We start from the raw sequence: 25,725 nt of genomic DNA, 5'->3' as shown, positions 1-25,725 counted from the left end.
TTGTAGGACAGCGGTCTGTGTGTGTGTGTGTCTTCCTCAGGTCTCATTTTGCATTGTTTGTGTGGCATTGTTTGGGCAGACGATCCGCTCTGTATATCTGCTGATCTTTGTTGCTGTGGAAGCGGATCTGGTAACTCCTTATTGGACCACAGAACAGCTCACGGACGAAAGGCCGAAGTATCCCAGCATGCAGCTTTCCACCATCTGTCACAGGCCCTTTGTTTGGGTGTGGGTTGAGCTGCTGGTCTCTGGTTACTCATAACACGCAAAGACACACACACTCACACACATATTACAGCTTTAAATCACGTTCCCATCCTTTGAATTTCCACTATCTGATACGGTGTAGCACAAGAGTGATGTTTGTTACCGTGGAAAGGCGCATTGACGTGATCAATGGCATCTGTCTCCTTGCGTTAGGATAAACTGGATGTTTTGGCTCATGATCGGAGTTGTAGAGTTTTCCATTTTGCACGAACGGACACAGCAGCACAGATCCGTGGAGAAACTCGCAGCTTTTACCGCTTGGAAATCTATTTAATCATTTCGACTCTGTTGCCCTGCTTTTCTTAAAGACCTCTAGATTATTCATCCATGGGGCAGGACACACACACACACACACACACACACACACACACACACATACATAAAATCTAATACCCTCTCACTCACATCTGAGATGGCTGAAGAAAGAAAGGTGAATCCCACACCTCTTTGTACAGGCCACCGCCCACATATCATTTCTCTTCTCCATCTGCCCTCCCTTCCTTGATTTAGAGACTGGTGTTTTTAACACGGCGCCATACATGCTCTCTCTCTCTCTCTCTCTCTCTCTCTCTCTCTGTGCATCCTGGGACACTGACGGTGGTGTGACTGCCAGTGTCACCAAGCAACCGTGTCTTGCGACAGGCGAAGCCATCTCACGCTTCGGGAAAGCTGCTCCAGCCAATGGCGACGCAGCACTGCTGCCAATCGATGAGTCAGAAGGGCCGAGGAGATGGATGTATTTGGACACTCGTTAACCAGAATCGCACGCCCTTGTGAAATAGCATGCATTTTGTGTCCTGTGTACTTACCGGTTGTAGGAATGAGCATTTATGCCCCCGCAACTGGGAATTAACAGCGATGTAAGGTCAAAGGTCACTGTTCCCCTGCCGCAGGTCACCAGGAAGGTGACAGGCCTGTGCTGAGCGTGTGCTGGTTGAAGAAAATTGAGTCTTTGTGTCAGTGTGGTTGCTGGCGCGCTCTGATTAGCACTGATCCATGCTGACGACTCTGTTGGCAGATTAGCGTGGCTAGCATTGGCCATCTGTTACCACGGGCCATAGCAAGTGAGAAGTGTCGGTCACGTGCGCACACACACAGACAGATATGCAGCATTATGAATAAACACACACTCTATGCCCTGTCTCTGTCTCTCTCTGATTTTCCATACATACAAACGTACACAATTACTCACACACTCTCCCAAACACAGCTACCTCAGCAGTATATTTCACTGCCTCAGAAGTGTATGATTGATTTTCAGGTTAAATTAAATAACACACAGCTTTATGTAGTGTCTCTCTCTGGAAGCACGTTCGTGGGAATCGAGTTCACGTTTCTCCCAGCTGGCTGGAGAGCCTGGAGGTGTCGTCCATATTGCTCGGACTAAACATATCCCGCAAAGCGCCCAGATCGCGATTAGCATATGATTCACTCATTCACAGAATCCGGGACCTGCTGTTTTTTTTCCCGACAATCTCATTGGCCGCGTACACCAAGTCAAATTAATTACGCAGCTCACGGAGATTACGATGCCTGCCTTCCAGTGCCACAGTGGAAGATGGCTAATTAGCTATAAAATCAGACTAATTCTGATGCTAAAGCTGTTTTAATTTCTGATAATTAAGTCAGGATTGGATCCTTAAATACCCTGGCATACCATTATTGCGGTAATCATGGTTGTTGTTATGAATTATTTTGAGGCCCTCGTCTTTTACCGTTGATGTTTAAGGTAATCAGCCTGAAGTGAGTAGCTGGAGAGAGGTAGATGATAACCTATAGACACTCACTATATATTCAGATCAATACTTTTATTCAGCAAGGTTGTATTAAATTGATCAAACGTGACAGTAAGGACATTTCTGATGCTATAAAAGATTTTTGTTTCCAGTAAATGCTGTTCTATTCAAATTTACTGTTGATCAAAGAATACTAAAGTTTTTGTTTTATCACGGTTCCCAAAAAATATTAAGCAGCACAACTGTTTTCGATAAACATAGGGAATGTTTCTTGAGCACCAAATTAGCATATTGATGATTTCTGAAGGATCATGTGCTGATTCTGCCTTGCTGTCACAGGAATAAATTACATTTTAAAATAAATTCAAGTAGAAAACAGTCTATTTTGATCAAATAACCACAGCATTGGTCAGCAAAACAGACTTTTGAACAGAAGTGTACATAACCTATACATTTTATATTATATATTATAGTTCGTTACATTAAATTAAATTATATAATAACATTTATTTGAATGTATAATTTAAACTTTAATTATATTTTATATCACATGTGTGTGAGACATGGTTGTGCATTTTAGAAAATTAAAGTTTTTCCTTTAAACTATTGAGTTTATATATGAAGTGAGTTACGCCATTTTTTCATAGTTTTATTACTGTGTGTCTGTGTTACCATGTCTTATCTGACTGTGCTCTTTTGTGATTTACATCACAGCAGTTTCAACAAGAAATGATTTTCCACTGAGAAGTGTTTGGGTGGTTATTTAGGATATACACTCTTATATAGAACCACAAATGGTTATATCAGGCATTTCTCATATAGAGCATTTTAGGGGTTCCCATCATGGAATCATTTTATGGATTTAGTTTTCATTAATTTTGTTTTAATTCCTTTATTATTTTAATTACATTTTATGAATTAAGCTTGTAAACTTATTGTATCTCTAGAATTTTTTTGAAATGGCCTGTTAAACATGAAATTGAAATGCAATCATTTAAAGCTGCAGTCCGTAACTTTTTTTGTGTCCAAAATTTACTAAATGTATATAATAATTAAGTACATCATGAATCCATTTTCTCTTATCCTAAATCACTACGGTACACCTATAGTAAGTGTTTATATCCGGACGTAGTCGGACGCCGTCGTTTTTTTTTTTGGGCCGATTCGGCATGTTGAATCAGTATTGGGCCGTTGGTGAGAGAGAGAACTCTGATTGGCTGTTCAGCTTAGCGAAAGAGTCAGTGCACGAGAATAAAAAAGCGAAAGGGATTAAAAACAAGCAAAGAAGTCAAGACGGTACAGACAGAAGTCTGTTATAAATGTCACCGCTAGTTCTTTGACGTCGGCTTGGTGTGTCCCAGGCTTAAGAGTGTAGAATTTCAATCTAGCATTCATTTTGAGTAACCTGCCATGAACTTGAGTTGGCAGGGTCACGACCTGATGACCTTTGACATTTGGAGGCAGGGTATGAGTGAGGGAAAAATGGTTAGAACGCAAAGATGGAAGATTGATCCAAAAGACGAGAGAGTGAAGGACAGGTGGAGCGAAAGAAAGGGGGGGATAACAACCGCAGTGGCAGATTGTGGCCTTTGCCACTGTTTACGCCAATATGCAGACACTTTCATTGTGTGTGTGTCGGTTTCGGCATTGCTCTTGGGCGAGGGATGTTAGTTGATATTCTGTGGACGTTTCCATCTCTGAGATCTAATCGGTGTGCGTATGCATGTGTGTGTGTGTGTGTGTGTGTGTGTGTAGCAGAGACATACAAGAAGGAGAGCAGCTCAGGGAATCGGCCACGAGTGTTTATATATAATGACAGAATAACAAAGCCGTGTATGCCACACCATGGTGCTCTCTGCCGCTTCCCACAGCGAAACCTCCTTGTGAGATCAGCATCTGTGCGGATATGCGAACAAACTCAAGATTTCCAAACACATAAACAGTTCACTCGTTTCCAGCAGTCGGGATTCTTTCGGTAAAAAAATCTACATACTGAAATCACACTCTAAAGGCTGTTAATTGTATTTTCATGTTTTTTGTTTAGTTTTTTTAAGTATGTGCGGATATGGTATGTTTTGTGAAGGGGAAAAAAGAAATTTGAGAATGCTTGTGGGTTTTTTTGTGTGTGTATATGCTGGCTGCGTGTGACTGTCTTTAATATGCGTCTCTCCAAACTGTGAAATCTCCGCAGAAACAGTTAAAGGCATAATTTGCCTGTTAAGCACATCAAGTGTGAGAACGCTTGTTTTACGCTGTGTAAAAAATGACTGTGAATAGTCTTGTAAAACAGCGCGCTGCTCACTTCGTGTGTGCGTGTGTGAATGTGCATGAGCTCGTGCCAGTCTCTCTTCTATCCTATTGAAGAGGGTCTCGACAGTGAATGAATGGTTAATGTGACAAGCCGAGCAAACCCTCTGCCCAAACGGGACGTTAATGTGTGGTCCTGTAGAAATGTGCTCACGGGGTTGGTTCGTCTTGCGAGCAGACGTGTGTGTGTGTGAAGGAGACTGACTGGTGTTAAATAGAAATATTGTTCATGGCAAGTGAGATGTGAAAGTAAGAGTGGCAGGCCGTGTGTGCGTGCGAGAGCTCACTCTAATTATCGATTGGATTGTGCTTGACAGATATGGAGTCTGCAGAACGGCTGGCCTCGCCTTCCGCCACCCCGGCCTCCGTCCACGCCACCTCTTCGACGTCATCTTCCTCTTCCTCCTCTTCCTCATCCACAGCAGCCTCCAATGCCAAGAGCAGCCTGAACCACGGAGTAACAGCAACGCTCGGCACATGCGGTAAGAACTTGCGCACACACATGCTCTTTCATACCCTGACGCAAGGGTTGCTTATTGTTACAGTGTGAAAAGTGCTCAGTCAAAACTCACGCACAATCACACGCCAGCACATTTCCACACACACACCACTGAGTGTCACACAGACGCGCTTTGAGCATGTCTTCCAGTTTAGGTTGGCGGCAGATCGGAGACTGATGTCATCAGGGACCTCTCTTCTTGTCTGATGATTTATTTTTTTTCTCTCTGGGTGACGTGATAAAGCGCAAATATTCTCTGCTGATTGAGTCTCGTCTGATAAGGCACAAGGGTTCACGTTCTCAGAGTCTGCTCTGTTAAAGGGATAGTTCAGCCAAAAGCGAAATGATCTCAAGTTGTTGCAAACTGTAGTTTATTTCTTCCAAGGAACACAAAAGGAGATTTTGTCCATACCCCTCTTTTATTGTAATTAGTACCGAGGCTTTCAATGGCCGAAAAGGACAAAAAAGCACCGTAAAATTGGTACATATGACTCTTATTTTGCTTGATGCGTGAAAACAGACCTCACTGGTTCTTGTTCGTCAAGCAAGTACGGTTGATCTACCATTTATGTGCTTTATGAATGTGTGTTGATCAATGTTAATGTATGAATAAAATCCTAAATTAATCTGTTCATCAAATAAAGCAATCATGTCTTTTCAGAAGATTAGGATTAAACTGCTCGATTCATATGAGTTATATTTAATTATATTTATATATTTTGTACTTCTTGACACTTGAAATTTAAGTTTGCATGGTCTTTTAAGGGATGGACAAAAATTAAAATAAAAAAAATATCTTTCACAGATGAACGGAAGTGTTTAAGGGTTTTGAACGACATGTAAAATGTAAAAAATCCTCCCCTCTGCCACAGCCCGTGAATCTTAATCAGTTCAAAAATAATGCTTCTATTTGTGATGGGACCACATTTGACATCAGTGGTTAGATTTGCAAGAGCCAATATCATTGGCATATTTAAATTTAACAAGATCATGAATGATATTTTTATCATATTTTTATGGCGGAGGGGAAAATTTTTATTCAGCAGATAACGACTTTCTGTTTCTCACAGACAAAACCTTTTGTGTTCCACAGCAAGAAAGTCATACAGGGTTTGGAAATATAAATGATGACAGAATTAGCTTTTTTTTGTATGAACTAAACCTTGAAAAGCTGTAGCAGTGGCATCACTAAAAAAAGCAAAGCTATTAGTTTAACAATATTACTCCATGTCAAAGTGTCACTAGTTTTTAAATAATGTTTTAAAGCTGTTTTAGCAGTACATTGCAGTGTTAAATTTTTCCTGAGGGTATTTAAGCAATTTATTCACATATCTGGCATTTTCTGTTGGACAGTTACATAAACCGCTTAGACTAGTCTTACAAGTTAGTCATCTCTTTTTTTTTTCTTTAAGAATGGTCATAACTGTAAATAAGTTACTTAAACGGGTAGATTGGTCTAATTTCAACCCAAAAAGAAAGAGTGATTACCCCTTGGATAAATGCTAGTTGGTCAGACTAGTTCTTAAGGCTCTGACTTAATATAGTCTCTATGTTTATGCAACTGGCCCTTTTGGTGGCTGTTTGGAATCAGAACTAGCAATGGCTGATTTTTGAACGAATCAATTTTTTCATTGAATCGATTCACAGTTCAGTCTGCATTGCTCACTAAAAGGTTTCTTACTCAGTCAAACAGTAATGGGATACTTTAAAACACAGAAAACAACTGGAGTGCTGGATGCAAAATTAGAATCAGAATCAGTTTTAAAACCTACCCCTGTCTCCCATTATAACAGAGCAAAATTACTCAATATGTGTTACCCTGAATGAAGAAAGCAAAAAAAAAAATACAGGATTGAAATAATTTATTAATCGTTTTTCTAACTGTCTATGGTTTTTCCATCTGATAAAGCATCTCTTCTCCCTCCCTCTTGGGTTTTGTTCTTTCTGTGGTGCAGTCAGGGCTGAAGAAAACCACCGACTTGCTCCTGTCGTAATTACCGACTTATTGTTCGGCATGTGAAAACACCAACCAGGATTTAGCACTTACAGTTTTGGCTGCAAATTGAAAAGCTGCTGCATTAATGAATCTCAACCAATTAACTAGACCTTTGTTAATACTGCTGTCATCTCACTCTCCACCCCCCTTCACATAAACGCACACGTGAACACACAGACACAATAACACAGCTTTCCCTCCATCCTTCCTGACACTCTTAAATATCCTCTTCTATTCTATAAACTGTGAAGTTTGTAAGACTCCACTGGCTCTTTCCTGTTTGTAAATCGCTCTGTCTGCTCTGGTTTAGTTTTTGGCCCGTGTCGCTCTCTGACGAGACTCTCATTAACAGTTGATGTTCCTCGCGGCTTTCCACTCCTTTACCTCAACACCAGCCCAAGAGGAGTTACGGTGAAGGGAGACCTTTTGTTTTTGCTGAGAGACTGCTATTTTTCCCTTCAGAGTTTTGGATTTTTGAACATGTAATTCCGGCTCTGGCTCGTCTCTCTTGAAATTCAAGTACCCGGCAAAATTCGGGTTCAAGTACTCACCAACTCTCTTTGCTGTTTTGTTTTTACAGAAATAAAGCTCCAGTTTTAGTCAGAGCCATGGCTTAGTGGTTACTGCAGATACACTTGACATGGTGCTCATGTGGGTATCGCAAGCTGGATTCTTGCTTTCCACTTTCCACTATAAACCTTTACTACACAGTCATTAGCTTCGCTCTACTAATTTGATAAGGAAACGTGGCATTCAAAAGTAGGAATGGGTCACAATGCAAGACTAGTTGACTAGTTATCTAGCAACTGACTATTCGCTCAGAGATGCTGACTTCATTTTTAAAAGTATTACATTTTTATATTTTTTATCACATTGATCATGTGTGTCTTAGCTGTTTACACTACTTTCTCTGAGATGTTGCATCTTTAAATGTAAAGCACTGCTGCTACAGCCAAATATGGATGTCAAATTTCTTTGCTCCTGTTTCTGAACATGTTGCAGCACTACTAGGATTGCATTTTTAAGACGGCCTGTCCAGACACAAATAATTTTCATTCTGTTTTACTGGTGAATCTGAAATCAGCCGAATTATTCAGGGAGACCAGTTAGCCATCTAGCTATTCAGTAACCCACCTGAATAGTTTTACAAATATAAAGTTTTCAATTCCAAGAGTGCTGATGTTTCATAAAATAGGACTGGGACAGTTTGCATCACTCCACTTGTCTGCGATTACTACATAGAATTCCAGCGCTTGATCCTGCTTTGTCCTCTGTTGGGACTATTTTTGTTGGCTGTGCAAAAATAAAATTGCTGGCCTTATTGTGTCCAAAATGTGAAGTACATAATATTAATTTCTTGTTATAGTTGTATAAAAGCATAAAAGACAATATGGCACAAGCAAGAGTGCTGTATTACTTAATATCACCATGGCTGAGATTACCTGTGATACAGTAACATTCCTTCTCATGTGATATTGCTTAATTTGAAGAGAAAAAATCCCAAAACAAAGACTGATCCATTGTAAAGTGATTTTACTTGGGTTAAACGGACAAGAGGACCTCGGTAATTCAGTTCTAGTTGAGGTGATTAACGTTCAGAATGAGACTTTCCCTCGACAGGTTCTCACAGCGCTATCATTACCACTTTAAACGCAATTAACACTTTGTCCCACTAAATCACCGGCCCACAAGCGTGCCGGAGCGATAGATGATGTTCAGGTCGAGTACGAGGTGCATCTGGGCTTAAACAGAGAATATTCTAACCTCTCTCAGAACAAACGGCAGCCACGTTCACACTTTTTCTCTCCGTCCCCCTCAGACACACAGACAATTAAGTCAGCTGTCAGATCTGTCTGTAGAAATGTGATTGATGCAAACGGAGGGCACATTAATCGGCTTCCGCCGCATCCCACATAAGAGAGCGAATGAGGAGACAGGTGGGGGAGGACAGTGCCGCTTTTCAAGATGGCTCGGTTTGTCAGAAGATGGAGAACATGGGAAGGTGTGTTGGTGGGGGGGGGGGTTGGGGGACAAGCGAAGAAAGAGAGAGACGGTGAGAGAGAACGAAGAAGAAAGATAAAATAAGAAGGATATCAGGTAATCCGGTAATTCTGCTCTGCTCCTCTCAGAGGCTGATTTAATTATTGCTGGCTGAAAGCGCATTAATATGAAACTGGCGTTTCTGCCACTGTGTGTGTTTGTGTGTGTGTGTGCGTGTCTGTGTCTGTGTGTGTGTGTGTGTGCCAGCAGGAGCGGATGATGGTCTTTGGGGGAATATTTCCTCTCATTTATCTTCACATCCGCCTCTCTCCTTCTCAAGCTCCTTCTTTTCGTCCTTTTTTTCCCTTTTTCATTGCCACTGTATATATCAGGACAAAACCCAAAACATACAGGCTGTACTGGATTTGTGTATGTGAGAATTAAAAAGGACAGGCCTTAAGCTCAGGAACTGAAAGCTGTCAGTCTTCTTCTTTCTTCTCTTTTCCATTCTAGAGCCTAATTAAAAGAGGGCATATGCAAAACAGGATTTTCTTTCTCGTTTGAAATGAGTTAACTGGCTGCGCACGAAAACAAACATACGGCATGACCAGTGAAGTCCGATTCACTTACAAACAATTCTTTGAGCCAGTTCTTTCAATGAATCTGGCAAAAGAAAAATCACAGACTCACACGTTGCTGTAATAAATGCCGTTTTAATAAGCAAAACATTAAAATGTGTCACGAACACAGTGGTACACGCAGTCAGATTTTTGTAGGACATGATGCATCACAATCAAACTACTCATACACAGGAAAACTTTATAAAGACTTTTATCACTGGCAAATGATACAGTACATTCGCAGGTTTGGATTAAGTGGATTCTGGGTAAATATTCCACATCACCCAGCATTAAAAAAAGCCTGTTACTTCTTCACTGAATGAGAACCGGCTCACAGTTCAGTGGGTGAGTGGGCTGTCTGAATGATTCAAATGAAATCGCGATTGATTTTAACACGTTCCAGCCCGTTATTCACAAAACTAGCGTCACTGGTTCTAATTCTAAATGTCTGAATAAATAAATAAATTGTCAGGGAAATGTAACATACTGTTTGTCAGTGTTTGTACCCTATTATAAAATCAATAAAATGGCTTTGCTACCGAAAAGCAACATGGTTTAAAAACTAGCCACATTACCACCTCGCCAGGGCTTAAAGGAGAACTCCGGTCAATTTTAACATTGAGCTCATTTTATTGTACATTTGGAGTGCTGTCAATACAGAGAACAACGACAAAAATCGGTGTTGCCTACACCGAGTTATTCTATTTTTAAAATTTGCACCCTGTTGACTTCAATAGGGCAAGTACTAAACCTGCTTTTAGCCTCTTAACATCCTTGATGTGTCATTACAAGTGCACAGAAAATGTGAGTGATTCCTTCTGAGTGAACACGAGTGGATCTGACTGCAGTAGATGTAAAAGATATGTATAAAAATGATGTTATTTAAGCCAGCGCAAATACCTGTTTACATCCTGTTTTTCGGTTGAAGTCCAAAGTAGTCGATTGCCGAGTTCACGCGCGTGATCATATGTAACTAAACCTATGCGCGTGAACTCGGCAATCGATTACTTTGGACTTCAACCGAAAAACAGGATGTAAACAGGTATTTGCGCTGGCTTAAATAACATCATTTTTATACATATCTTTCACATCTACTGCAGTCAGATCCACTCGTGTTCACTCAGAAGGAATCACTCACATTTTCTGTGCACTTGTAATGACACATCAAGGATGTTAAGAGGCTAAAAGCAGGTTTAAAACTTGCCCTATTGAAGTCAACAGGGTGCAAATTTTAAAAATAGAATAACTCGGTGTAGGCAACACCGATTTTTGTCGTTGTTCTCTGTATTGACAGCACTCCAAATGTACAAAAAAATGAGATCAATGTTAAAATTGACCGGAGTTCTCCTTTAAAGGAGAACTCGGCAACTCTAGCGAACTCTAGTCACTTATTCGCTGATTTTCCCTTTTGTTGTCGCATGTTTTCCCCACGAGCTCCCCCTACAGCTGTGGTGGGGCGTATATTTCACAACACAGTCGTAAAAAACTCACTTGCGGCGGCCTCCTCCCCCTCTCTACCGCTGCTCATGTGCGTTTGTTTTGATCGGAGCAAGCCAACTGTATCGTGTGGAGTTATGTCTACCGAGGTGGGTAATCTGGTAATACATCATACATGCGTGTGTGTTTATGTCGAATTGCCGTAAAGCAATTTGTGTTTCGCGCTCGTTCTCGTTCTCGCTTTCGCTTCTCACGAGACTTCCAATTTCTATCTTGCCGGGACGGTAGTGAACAAGTTGCAAGGTTGGTTTTCCGCCTGGGAACGCTGGGGGGAGCGGGGAAAGTCACCAATATCACCAGAACAGGTTGTTTAACCATCCAAATGATTTCTAGACAGTTTTATTAAGTTAAAAAAGCTACCAAGTTCTCCTTTAATTTGTCCCGGAACAAGCTGGATCCGGCACCTCATTTGGGGGATCCTCCATCTCATACACCACTGAAAGATGTTTATGTTATGACCTGTGTACAGGAAAGTTAAATATAATAATGATGAAGTTGTTAATAACGCGACGAAGTGCCCCATGCCATGTTTGGGCAACGATTTATTGGATTTGACCGCTATTCACATTTCCATCGCACGACAAGCAATGTATAGATAATATATAAACTTCAATGTGCAACATGCAAAATGACTGTGATTGTTTAAGCTTCCGAATTCCATACAGATGTCAAAGGGCAATGTTGGTCAGAACTTTGGTTGGGCTTAATGCATTATGCCATGGTGTTTTACATGCACAAATTGTCACAACGCATCATAAGTATGCAAATAAACACCTTAATGTGTCTTTGAACACAAAACTAAAGATAATCTGTGTCTAGCGCTGTATGTTTCTATGTTAATTCTGAGAGTATATTTGCATGTCATCCGTTTCCGTTCAGGATTTCTTATCTGGATCCGGAATGTTAGTATATTATATCTTAAACCTCCCACCTCCCAAACAAACCTTTTTTCTGGAACCTCAGAATTTACAAATTAAGCTCTAAAAGAAATGAATAGCTATTTGTAGCAATGCTACTATGCAACTCTGCCTTTTCAAGGAATAGTTAACACAAATTTTCATAATTTGCATATAAATATACATTTTGTGTTAGGAACAGTGGAAATTTATATCATATTGGTCATATGAGTTATGGCAAGACATATAAGAGACACACGCAAGAGTAAATGACTGAATTTTCTTTTTTAGGTCAACTATTATTTTTTTAAAGGTAGCGGTTTCTAAGGGTCAGAAAGAGAGTGGAAAATGGTCGTGTAAAATTAAATCATGACTGTTTTCCTGGACGTTCCAAGTGGACAAACATTTTAAGTGGACTCTGGGGGAAAATATGGGAAAAATACTGCAAAAGAAACCCTGCATGCTGCAGACAGTTTCTACAGTCTTCACACATAAACAACAGCAAAGGGAAGTCAAGGCCCTCTCCTCCTCTCTGTCCCTCCTGGAGTTATAGCTATCTGCAAAAGTCCTGCATTTCCCATCATCACTTTTCTCTGTGTGTGTGTGTGTGTGTGTGTGTGTGTGTGTGTGTGTGTGTGTGTGTGTGTGTGTGTGTGTGTGTGTGTGTGTGTGTGTGTGTGTGTGTGTGCAAGAGCGAGAGAGCTGGCGCGGTGCTGTGCTGGCGGAACGGTGCGCTCAAGCCTTTCTTCTCTGTGCTCCCTAATGGAAATTGAATTTGCATGAAATATGCGGCTTAGAAATTACATGTGACTCCTGAAGGAGACAATGGGCAGCATCAGCGCTGCCAGAGGAGATCGATCCCAGAAAGGATGCAATCTGGATGATGATGATGACGACGACGACGATTAATACGAAGAGCTCTGTGTTTACATGTATGCCGAGAGCCCATACAATGTCAAACAAGAGACTGAAGTGATTTATCGGACTTGGAGAGGGTGTTGTTGTGATATCTTATAGAATATTGTGGAAGATGCAGGAGCGCTTTGGGCGTCTTCTCTCCCACTTCTTCCTTGTTCCATCAAGCGGAGACTTTCATTTGGTCTGATCATAGTTATTAATCAAATAGTGTCAGAAAGCCTGTGATTACATTAACATTAACAGCCATCAAACTGTCTCTCACACAGTTACACATACACGTTTACTTACTGTCTTAAATGAAGGCATACCATACTGTTGTTGTTTTATAAAGCTAATAATAAATACAATAGACTATCCCTACCCCTAATAGAAACCTTTAGCATTTTTACATTAAAAAAATGACACTTTTTAAGGGTGTCCTCAAATGTCCTATGTTATGTCATATTTAGCTAACATCTGGGGAAACCCCTTCATGTCTGCTCTAATGTACATTTAAAGTCTGCGTGAACCGGAAGTTGCAAACGACTTTTCTCCAGTGCTGTGACGTATTTCCCAGTGAAACGGAATATTGAACAGAGGGCAGGGTTTTACTCTAGCGCTCCTCCTCTCCATCTCTCGCTCATAACAGACTAACGATTTGAGGGGAGTGGTTAAGCGTTTCCCAACCCAAGTCCTCAAACCTACGTCATCAGAGAAGGGACGCCATTCAGACTTTTCAGACTTTGATTTAAGATTACAACGGCAAACAATTTTTTTCTGTGTTTTAACTTGCACGGATTAATTGTTCACCACAAGACTAGTAATATGCGCTAACAAAGTAAATAGGGTCAATTTTGATTTCAGCTGGACTTTAAACACACAATATTGAAAAACGTAAATGCAAAAGGGAAAATGCTCATGCTGTTGCTTCTTCACTTGGCATGTATAATGTATAACGTCTCAAGTCTTTGTGACTGAGAATGCAACTTCATGAGCAAACTGAATGTTAGTTAGAATTACCACTAGGGGTGAACTATTATAGTCATATCCAGATAGTGGCTTCAGAGGCTGACACAGCACTATGAGGCTTACTCTTCTCTAGGCACACACACACACAGAGCCATAGAGGTTTCTGAACTTCTCTTTGATGTACACACAATCCCACACACCTTGACAAAACACTCAGAACACATATACGGTCTCACTGAACTCTGAATCACTCAACACTAACACTCACTTTCTTTTTCATACAAATAACTTCCCTCTCTATTCCTAAAGTGTCACAAGAGGCAGAGAGAGTGATGATATTCTACTACTTCAAAAGAAAAAAGAATAATCCAGTAGCCATTAAAAAAAAAAAAAAAAAATCAATGTACTTAGATGCAAAACTGGTTTACATATAATATAATTAGGCTTATTTGTTTTTCCCCTGTGGCATTTTCTTGTTTTAAGCATTAACCTTTCAAAATGGTGTGAGTATCTAATGCTGAATGTGTAATGGTGTCTTGTATATGTGTGTGCTTGATTGGGCAGGTCCTCTGTTTGGACTGACGGGCAGTGACCAGACCTTCAGTGTCAGCTCAATGACCTCTTTGCCTAGTGCGTACCCTCTCATGGCCCACCCAGCCTTTGGTTTGCTATCACCGGCCACGACCCGCCCAGAGTTTGGAGGTCTAGGAGGACTGGGGGTCTCTGCTGCCCTCGCAGCTCACCCACAACTAGGAGCCTTCTCAGGTATGTGTGCGTATAATGTTGGTGGCTGTTTATTCATGACCGAAGGTCTGATGACACAAAGCCCCATGCAATTAATTAGCACAAAAGTTTAATATTCGGACACTAATATAAAGTAATAGTATTATAATAGCATATAACAGTATAACAATAATGAGAATAATTATTATTTAGAATAATATTTTTTTACTTTCAATAGTAATAATAATAGTAACATTAATTAATAATATTAGTAATGTAATATTCTTATAATAAAATGAATATTCTTATAAAAAACAATAATAATACAATTTTAATATAATTTTAGTATAATTATCTAAATGTTTAAATTATAATAATAATAATAATAATTAGTAATAAATATACAATATATTTTAATTAGATTGGAAAAAATTAATAAATTATTATTATCATCATTTAATATTTACTTCAGTCCTGTCTCATTTAGATTATCTACCCTAATGTTATAAGGTAATTTACTCTCTCTTTTCTCAGAATGGTGGAGAGCAGCAGAAGCACATGGACGGAGTCCTCCAGCTTTCTTCCCGCCTTTTTTGAGCCTGCCACCTATGTTCGCCCCACCCCTTCACAACCACGAGGCCAATCCGTATACATCCAAAACACCCAGCAAGAGCAGTCAGGCCTCCAAAGGTACTAATCTGTCTATATCTGCCTCCTGGGAATGTATGATATCCCTCGGAGGCAGACTTAAACATGAAACAATATAGTAATAATTCTTAACAAAAGTAAAACAAAAGTAATGCAGCAGTAATGTAGCCTTCAGGCTGGTGTATTCACAGTAATCATCGCCTTGAGCATTCGCCTGCAGTGTTGAATTCATAAGGCGCTTATCAGGAGATCTTCTGCCGTTTTAACCTATACTTTTGTCTCAGAAATCCATGCCAAAGGCTATTTGACATAGTATATATTTTGAGGGAAATTTTGATTTGTCTCTCTAACTTGTAGCAACAAATCAAATTGCGTAGCTTAAAAGCATCTCACTGGTTCATGTAAACTCTCTGGAGCGCAGGTGTGAATGGAGCTGTGAATGGTCGTTCACTGTCTCCATCTGCGGCTAAAGGAACTGTTTCGGCTTCTGCCTCCCCCTCCCCCGCACTCCGGCCCCCTGAGCACAGCCGGACACTCAACGCCAAAGCCCGCGACCGCAAGGCCAGTCACCATAGCAACAGCACAGGGGAGCTTCAGGAGAAACCCTCACAGAAAACTAAAGAGAAGGTACGAAGTCATTGCAACTCAGTGTGTGGTCCAAACACACAAACACTACATATACATGACCAATTATTTAATGGTTTGTTGTTGAATTAATTAAAACTGTTTTACAAGCTGAATCATTGATGTGTGTCGACCAATGCAGAAAGCCCGTAAGAAGCAGGTAGAGGGGTCTGCCGTAAGCGAGAGTGAATCTGGATCATCGCTGGATACTGACAGTGACGGAGTGAGCAGCAGTGATATTGATGATCTTGGAGAGGAAGAAGATGATGATGACGAAGACGAAGACGAGCAGAGTAAAGACAGCGAGGAGTCAGACTCGGAAAAGGAGCGGCAGAAAAAAAAGAAAATGAAAGTAAGACACTGCTCATATTAGCTTATTACTGTTTTCCAGCGTGTAACCAAAAGGTTACGGGTTTGAATCCTATCATTGCACCACTGAGCCTTTGAGTAAAGCTCTTAACCTCAGATTGCTCCAGTGCACTGGAAGTCATATTATATAAAAGTATCTGCTAAATGACATAACAAAGGTTGTTTATTATGTCCTGAGTGACAAACACAACCTGTTTAATGCTGAGGGTCAGTGAGGGTGGAAAATAGTAATGTAAAAACACATTATGTATTACATTATTTTTGGTGTAAAAACCTTAATCAACAAGTGGACTTCTCCTTGTCTCGTTTGCCCAGATTGTGACACCAAACTCTGGGCTCAGTAAGAAGGAAAAGGCCAGGCTGCTGGAGGCCCAGGACTTCCATGTAGGCCTGCCGGGCAGTGCACCTTTAGAGCCCTCTCCTCCGGTGCACTTACATCGCTCTCCACCACCGCCAGCCCTGTCTCAGTCCCCTCTGCTGTCTCTATCGGGCAGCAGAGCCAGGGAAAGACCCCTCCACACCAGCGTCATCCAGTCCACTGGCCTGGCTGCTGCCGCTAAACCGTTAGCGCTTATCGCACAGTCACGTCGAGACGTTTCTCCTAAACATTCTCCACAGCATCTTAACTCCTCTCCAAAAAACCCCTCAGCCTCTACCAAGCCCCTCACTTCCTCACCTCAGCCCCTCCCACTCTCGTTATGCTCCTCCCCCAAACCACTATCAGTCCCCTCCCCTCCAAAACCCCTCCCCCTGTCCTCTTCCCCCAAACCGCCTCCACTCACCCCTTCCCTCAAGGCGCAATCTCAAGCTTCCTCCCACAAGTCCCAGTCTCCAGCACTGGATGCTCTGACCAGCAGGAAGATTCTGGAAAGTTCTCTGGCACAAGTCACTGCTGACTACAGGCTGAAACAGGTGAGTGTGCCACGGTCTGGCTGGAGAAATGTGAGAATGTTCATCCTTCAAGTCCATACATTAATCTCACTTTTCCCTCAAGGCCGGCGTCCACATTTTCATTTTCCAGAAAAGCAAACCTGCTAAAGCAAATTCTCCACAGTTTCCGTCCGTATCTTTTAAGCCAATTTAGGATTATCGCTTTTAGGGTGCTGTTGGTATTCAGGATGTGTCTCTCCTTATTGACCAGCCTATTTGAAAAGGTCAGAGTAACGGAGAGGGAGAATGTGAGTGGGAGAGAGAATTATTTGTGTGTGTGTGTGTGTTTGTGTGTGTGTTTGTGTGTGTGTGAGAATGTGCTGAAGACAGAAATGCGGAGAGGACAGAAAGGACAGCTCCATTCTCTTATCAGTAGGACTGGCTTCCCTACTGTGTGGCTTTAGTTGGTAAATGAAAGTGACAATGTGCATCGCTTTATTAGAATTACTGAAGCAAAACCAACAGGCAATTAACTCCATAACTTCTTAAGGGGCCAGATTTCAGCAAATGAGTATAATAAATGTGCCTTTTCCTCACCTCTCCTTTTGTTGCCTTGAAATGACTGTTGAAGAGGTTAATATGTTTTTTTCTTCTTGTTGTAATTAACTAGAGTAATTGTATTATTATGTTACGGTGTGGAACAGTTTCATAATATTTTGATTTTATTAGTGGTGCTTACTAAGGCAAGCAACAGTGTTACTCATTACAATGAAATGACCCAGTCCATAAACCCAGTTCATATCTAGGGAATGGGGCCTGGTTGCACAAAACCTTAAAGGTCCCATTGCATGAAAATTTCACTTTATGAGGTTTTTTAACCTTAATATGAATTTCCCTAGTCTGCCTATGGTCCCCCAGTGGCTAGACGTTTTGATGGGTGTAAACCAAGCCCTGGGTATTTTTGAGAAAATGAAAGCTCAGACGGGCGAATCTAGAAATCTTCCCCTTATGTCGTCATAAGGGGAAAGGTTACCTCCCCTTTCTATTCTTTGCCCGCAAAAAGAATTTGGCCCGCCCATGAGAATATGAGCTGCGCGAGCGCGATATTGGTTGTTCCTCGAGAGACATCATGGCTTGCAAACGAGCGGAGCATGGCAGTTGCTCAGTGTTTGGATGTACAAAATAACACAAAAGTATTTTTATAGTTCCTACATCCGAGCCTCTGAAGAACCAGTGGGTTATGTGAATTTCTGATGTGTAATTGTTCAAGTTCAGACGGATAATCTTTCTCTCAAAGTCGTTCAATACTGTTTATGCATCAGTAAATCAAGCCAGTGACTAAACGATCAACCTCACGTCGTTTCTCTTAGTAGGATGAAAATAATATTACTTAAACTGTGATAAATATATATATATATATCACAGTTATGTATATATATCTGTATATATATATATATATATATATATATGTATATATATATATATATATATATATGTATATATATATATATATATATATATATATATATATATATATATATATATATATATATATATATATATATATATTTACAGAAAGTGATCAAAGAACAATCCCTTTCCAATCGCCCAAGCTGTCAATCACACAGCGCAAGTTTATCTGGACACTTGCCAAAACTCGTTATGAAATCAATGACGCTGTTACACTGCACAACGAAGCTCTTACTGCACTTACCTCATGTTTGCATTGGTGAAATCATTAGTGAGAGTGCAGAAACTGCGTTGCAATGATAAGATCTTCATTCACACGATCAACCAGTGGTGGACGAAGTACACATACCATGTACTTGAGTAAAAGTAAAGATACTCAAGGTAAAATATTACTCAAGTAAAAGTAGAAGTGCTGCCTTTAAACATTCACTTGAGTAAAAGTACAAAAGTATTTGCCTTCAAATGTACTTAAGTATCCAAGTACTATGATTTTTTTATGGCTATAATGTCCTATTATAATTTTTGTCACAAGACTCTTGCTTAACTCAGTCTATGTGAAGACTCCAATGTCACTCTTGGCACATCAATCTATTAATAAAATGACATTAATTAGTCTCTATATATATTTATATTATATATATTTTTGAATTGAATACATTTTTTGTGTGTTTAATTTTGGACGGAAGGGGACTGTTCCCATAAGGTATAATACATTTACAGTATTACTGTATATATATTTTCACGAGCATCTATGGTTATAATAGGCCTATTATAAACATCCTAATGTTATGATACATTCACATAAACCTGCACAATACCATTAAATACACACACACACACACACACACACACACACACACACACACACACATTTATACACATACATATATATATATATATATATATATATATATATATATATATATATATATATATATATATATATATACATATATATATATATTTTTTTTCTTTTTTTTTCTACGTTATGGGAGCAGCCTATTTCCTTCCAAAACACCAAAACGTATTAATGCAGTGTTTCTGCTACTCCCCAGAAAAAAAAATGCTATTATATGCAAGTAATTTTAGTGTCAACGTAATAAGCAATGCTCATTATGCGTCAATATTTACCGATAATTGCTGCAATAATAGTAATTATAATAAAATAATTAAAATAATTGCTCTGCCCCGCTTAAAATCATTGGCAACGCGATTTGTTTGGAACTATTGAGAGCTACACGAATCACGTGACCGCGCGGCGGCGAGATCACAGCGGCTGCACACTGCACAGACCATTCGAATGATATTAAAATACTGCGAGATCGATTAGAGTGTACTAGTGTAGTAGACGGCTCTGTATGCTTTTCAATCACTCTCGCGATGTCATAAACTGATCGGTCTGTGCAGCTCCGGTTCAAGTCGAACAAGCCTAGTGTGTCGCAACCTTATACTGTCTATGGTCGCAACTCTCATATTTAACAGCTCTGGTTCACGCAGAAAGCGCCAAGGCAACTTCAAAACAAAGCACGCACGTTGTAGGCTAGTGATTGGTGGCTCGTTTGACCAGTTAAGTTTTTATCCACTCATAAATAAAAAGGAACGACTGATTTTGAAAATGTAGTTGAGTAAAAAGTAAGATATTTGACTTCGAAATGTAGTGGAGTTAAAGTAAAAGTCTTCCAAAATTTAAATACTTAAGTAAAGTACAGATACACAAAAAAACTACTTAAGTACAGTAACGAATTACATTTACTTCGTTACTGTCCACCACTGCGATCAACAGACTGTCATCTGCTCAATGCTCATCACTGCAACCTTTTATGTGATAGGAATAGATCTTAATACTTAAAAAAACTTCTCACGATTCGTTAATCCCTATAGTTGTAATAGTAAAAACGTATAATAGCTGTAATAGTAAAAGTTTTCGAGAGAGTTCCACATGTAATGTTAATGCTAAATATTTCAAATGGAAGCATGTCAGCCAATCACAGCAGTGGGCGTTGCCGTTTACACTGAAGTCTCACAGCAGACACGCCCCTTCAAACAGAGCGTTCAAATCAGAGGCTAAAATCAGGCTAGGAAGTATGCCTTTTATTTCTAAATTATAATAACTTTTGATCTAAAAAACACACTAACATTATAAGGGCACCCCAGTAAACATTCTAAAATAATAACATAATCCATGCAATGGGACCTTTAAAGTCGGCATGAAATGGAAATTCACAAAATCTGTTTTCTAAATGCATGTTGTTTTTTATCGTATTGTGAATGATTAATCCGTGCATATGTTTATTTATTTATTTTTAATTTTGTGACCTCAAAATTTTCAAACAAAAACACGATCTTCCGATGAAACCACATAATCCCCGCCCCCTTTCAAGCTCATATTCATATCTGCCTCCATCCAATCAACAACCGATGGATAGAACGAAGTCCCCACCCTGCCTTTTTTTCCTTTTCAATACAATCTGTTTCACTCAGATGTACGTCGCAATATGAAAGAAAAATCTGTCGTTACTTCTGGTACATTGTGACTTTAAGAAAACAATTAATACGACATGGTTTTCTTAAAGGCCCACTGAAGTGCCTTGGAACGCGCAGCTTTGTATGATGCGTTGATGTAATTTCCACTGAAACAGGAAGCTAAGGCGGGGCATATTGGGAGGCCCTTTTCAAATAGCCAATAGCGTTTAGTTTATCTCACAGACTGCAAGTCGTACTTGACAGCAACATGGAAGCGAATCGAGCGCTGATGATATGTTGGATTCAATAGTAGAGGTGTGAATAAATTCTAGCCATTTAATTCTTAACCAACGTACAGTTGGAAAACGAAATAAAACTCGAGCGTTTGAGCAACCGAACACACATCTCCAACCCTTATTGCTCTGTGACACGTCAACGGATTGCTTGTGTGGTGCGCTTTAGATTCTAGAGAGCATTTGATTGGACAGAAGATGTGATGAGAAGCTGAAGTCTGCAGTGATGTCATAAAAATCCGTGATCCATTTTAGCGGAAGTGTCAGACTGTAATATTTGAATGCTTATATCTCCTGAATGCGAATTTTGTCATTGTTTTGGAACACACCAGCTTATTCATAACCTTAAGGCTAACATATTCATACTAAAAGCTAAAAAACTTCAGAACTCCAGACCACTCCAGGCTCCAGAACATCATAGAAACTCTAAAGACTCTTTGGCAATTCCCAAGCAACCTCATAGAAACACTCTCGCAAGTGCAGATTCTTATTATTTCAGAGCAAACATGTTCATGAGTCAGGAAACTATAATGGTGCTATAAAGATCTCAAACCATTGAGCTCAGCGGTTGAAGGCAGGCAGAGTTTGAGCATTCCTTCTCTCTTAATGAATGTTGTGGAGCTGATAGAGTCATGGCCGCGCTGTTGTTCTCTGTTTCAGTGAGTCAGAGCAGCATTATGCTCACTCACACTCTTCCTCTACCAGCACTTAAGCCACATGACAACCAGCACAATTACCACATCTCCTCTTCTGTTTTCCCCTCTCTCACTCTCACTCTCTTTGTTTATCAGTCAATTTGTTGTTTTTTCCTCCTCTCATCTTTGCTATCAGTATACATATCTCCCTTTCTCTGAAGATGTGCTTCGTTCAAGGAAATTCTGTTTTGTTCCATTTTGTTTTGAAAACAGCATTGCCCAGCAGCAGAACTTGCTGTAATATTGATTTCGAGAAATAGATAAATAGATATGGATAATAGAAATGGATATAAACAAATTAAGTAAAAAAGTGAGTTTTACGCAAAAATGTATACGAAAACAAAGTCTCTCATATGGAATATTGATTTATGAATTTATTTATATGACTCAAGACCCATACACATTAAGGACAATATCTACAGAGATAACTTCTGAATAACCATAACTATATTAGCCTATATTGGATTATATACTATAAAGTTGGGTGGATTGGGATTGATTTGCAGTGTTTTTAATGTTCATCACCTGGAAAAAAATATTCTGAAAGTGATTCCAATGATATCGTTCCTCTGTATCATTATTGTTATAGCTGTGGTGTCGGTCTTTAATATTCTCATAGAATTAGAATGATTCTAATTATTTATACTTTATAGTTGTAGTTATTGTCCTTGGTGTGTACAGTTTTTTTTTAACATAAAACTGAATGTGATATAGACTTACTTTTCTTACTTTCCATCATCGTTCTCTTTGTTTTTCCTTCTGCAGTCTTTCCTGTCCCAGGACCAGACGTTTCCTCTCCTGTTGAAGAAACAGCAGGACCCATATAAGATAAAAAAGAGGGCAGGGGTGCCCACATCCTCATCCTCATCTTCATCCTCCTCTGTGCTCCCTCTTAAACTCAACTCTGAAGCGTCAGGTAGGACCAAACCCCCCTCAGCGCAAGGCTTGTCCTCTTCCAGTCTGCCTTTCTCTCATGGCCTGCTGGGTCTTGGCCAGCCCAACGGAGTCATCCAGAGCACCCAAGATGTGCCGTTGGCACTCACCACCAAACCCCGTTCAGACGTACCCGTCAACCTCAGCACAGGAGGTCGTAAGAGCCCCGCTTCTGCGTCTCCCACTCCTAACCGCACTCGTGAGCCACGGAAGAGCAAGACTCCCAAAGCATTAGAGGCCTGGAGGGGTCTATCCCAGAACCACCTGGTGCAGTCTTTGGTGGACCTGTTTCAACACAGCGGAGCCGAGCAGGAGCTGCCCAGCAGCAAAGACTCAGATGACTCTGCTGAAGACGAAGACGACGAGGATGATGATGTGGAGGATGAAGAGGATGATGATGAAGAGGACTCAGATGATAGTCTTTCAGGTGAGATGCCTAGAAGAGTGGTTTTGTGAGTTCATTAAAAGAAAGATTGAAATGGTATTGCAGTGCAAAACATACTCCAGAAAACGTTGTTGTACTTACAACTTTGAAAAATCTTTTTTTATAGTGTATACCATGAACTATTTCCATGATACTTGATACTCTGTGGGTTTGGAGTGAGGAAATAATGAAAGAATGTTCATTTCTGTAAGACATTGATTTAAAGAAAGGTCTTACAGAAATGAACATTCTTTCATTATATAAATAATGAAAGAATTCTTTCGTTAAATACGTTGTTATTGTGATTTCTATTTCAAGTTGCCTTTAATTTGGCTCTTTGGTGCGACCAGTGACACAAGACGTAATAATGATCAATGCCGTAAACGCCGTCTCATGTCCTCTCCTCTCACCTTCTATTTCTCAGAGTCGGACAGTAATTCAGATAGTGAGATGAACGGTTCAGAGGGTGGCAAAAAGAAGCGTAAGGATGAAGTCATGGAGATGGACACAGATGGAGAGAAGACTCCTCAGAAACTCAGCAAGGGCTTTTCCCATCTTAACTCCTCCACCAATCACAGCCTGTCTGACTGTCTGCCACTAAACCTCCAAGTCATTAAGCCCTCCAGTGTGGCCACGCCCACCATTGTGAGCAGCTCCGGTGCCTTGACCTATCACAGCTCTCCCTCCTCATCGTACTCTGTTGGCACCTCTCCAGGTAACCACAGGCAACGTTATTACTATAAATAAACCAAAACTATATATGCATGACACCTTCCTTCGGAGCTCTGTCCGTATCAAAAGTGTGCACGGAGTTGAATATGTGTTGTGTGTTAGCGCATGCCCTTTTGTTTGTGTATTTGTCTGTGCGGGCTGTCACACTCAGATGACGGAGTGTCTATTTTTAGAAAGATAAATGATGGCGTCTGGCATCACTGGGCTCCCTTTGCTCCCGTCTATTTGGGTGTGTGTCCTTGGACCTAGCCATTGTATCTGGCCTGTATTCCAGGAAAAACAAAAAAAACTAAGCAGAATTAATTTGACATGGTTTCCATTAATTGTTTTCCTCTTGTGTTTGGTTTATACAGGGTCAGGTTTAGGGTTAGGTAAATGTAGCTGGTAACAAGAGCTCTTTGTGCGGTGTCTGGGTTAACCCCGGTACCCGTGTTTGCTTTAACCTGTTAGCTGAGGCACATCAACCAACTCTGTTTGGCTGACTTAATCTGCTTTTTCCTTCCGAAGCTAACAGAGACATTTGTTAAACAAAACACTCTCAAATCCAGCAAACATGGCACAGAAGTGCATCTGCTCTTGGATGGCGTTCAGCATCCCTCACCGCGATGGAATGAAACACTTATTCTAATATAGCAGAATTGTGTCCATTGAAAAGTGCGAGGAATCTGTAATAAGCTGAGAAGAGTTACTGTGATTTGTTTTTGGATTATTATTTGAGCTGCTGAGAGATTCACTTATCGCCCGTTATGTCTGCAGACTTCCCTTCTCTGAAGGAGAGATTTGAGCGATATGATTTTGCTAGTTTCTTCCTGTGGTTTTTGTTAGTGTCACTATTGCTATTAATCATATTTTGAACATCACCCTATTCCAAAGCATTCTACGTGAGTGTGTAGCTCGTCTTGCATCATTTGTGCTTCGGGAGTAAATCATACCCTTAAATCATGCTGCTTGTTTAGGAGAGCTATTACTTTTACTATTATGCGATCAGGTGTTTCCTGCCTAAAAGAAATTAGGCTAAAGTACTCCATCAATTTAACACACAGGAGGTCATGTTTAAGTCATATCTATGAACCAAAATATACCAATCTTGAGACTTGAGATTGGGTTCTTTTGACTTTGAAGAAACTATCAAAAACATCATACAAATTGACTTCTAAAAACACTGACACTAAAAACTAGGTATGCATAATAAATAGGTACCATATCAAATATTGGGCAATTTTTTTTAATTATTGGTATCTATTGATTTTGTATACCATACCATTCAAAAGATTGCGGTTGGTGAGATTTTTCTGCTAAATTTACTTGATCCAAAATACAGTAAAAAATGGCAATATTTTGAAATATTATTACAGGTTTAAAAAATGTTTTTATATTTTAATGTGTTTTACAATGTAATTTTATTCCTGTAATGGCAAAGCTGGATTTTCAGCATCATCACTCCAGTCTTCAGTGTCACATGATGCTTCAGAAATCATTCTGATATGCTGATTTGGTGCTCAAGAAACATTTATTTTTATTAATGATGAAAACAGTTGTGTTGCTTAATATTTTCATGGAAACGGGGATCTTTTTTTCAGGATTAATTTATTAGTTCAAAAGAACAGCATTTACTTGAAATTTGAAATCTTGTCTTGCATTATTAATGTATTCACTGTCACTTTTGATCAACATAATGCATCCTTTCTGAATGGAGTATTACTTTTTTGAAAGAAAACAAAAACTGACCCAAACTTTTGCATGGTAGTGTAAATAACATCAGCCAATATTGCATATTTTATTGTTCATGCTCATTTGTCCTATTTTTACTTGAGATT

The 25,725-nt window shown here is 39.9% G+C and overlaps 1 protein-coding gene across 12 annotated transcripts in view; it reads left to right on the top strand.

The window, feature by feature from the left end:
- Positions 1-25,725, top strand: part of baz2ba (bromodomain adjacent to zinc finger domain, 2Ba) — a 97,337-nt gene that overhangs the window by 44,331 nt on the left and 27,281 nt on the right. For all 12 annotated transcript variants that reach the window (XM_081379782.1, XM_081379789.1, XM_081379779.1 and 9 more), the window contains exons 3-10: positions 4,628-4,792; positions 14,229-14,429; positions 14,922-15,077; positions 15,457-15,662; positions 15,802-16,011; positions 16,344-16,940; positions 22,585-23,179; positions 23,601-23,891. In XM_081379782.1, coding sequence (XP_081235908.1) covers positions 4,630-4,792; positions 14,229-14,429; positions 14,922-15,077; positions 15,457-15,662; positions 15,802-16,011; positions 16,344-16,940; positions 22,585-23,179; positions 23,601-23,891 — 2,419 coding nt within the window. In that variant the 5' untranslated portion in view covers positions 4,628-4,629. The remainder of the gene's footprint in view (positions 1-4,627; positions 4,793-14,228; positions 14,430-14,921; positions 15,078-15,456; positions 15,663-15,801; positions 16,012-16,343; positions 16,941-22,584; positions 23,180-23,600; positions 23,892-25,725) is intronic.

The sequence above is a fragment of the Scardinius erythrophthalmus genome (genome assembly GCF_964197995.2).
Source record: "Scardinius erythrophthalmus genome assembly, chromosome: 12".
In the NCBI taxonomy this organism is placed as follows: Eukaryota; Metazoa; Chordata; class Actinopteri; order Cypriniformes; family Leuciscidae; genus Scardinius; species Scardinius erythrophthalmus.
Note: the sequence above shows the minus strand (reverse complement) of the source record. Positions and strands in the feature narration are given on the sequence as shown.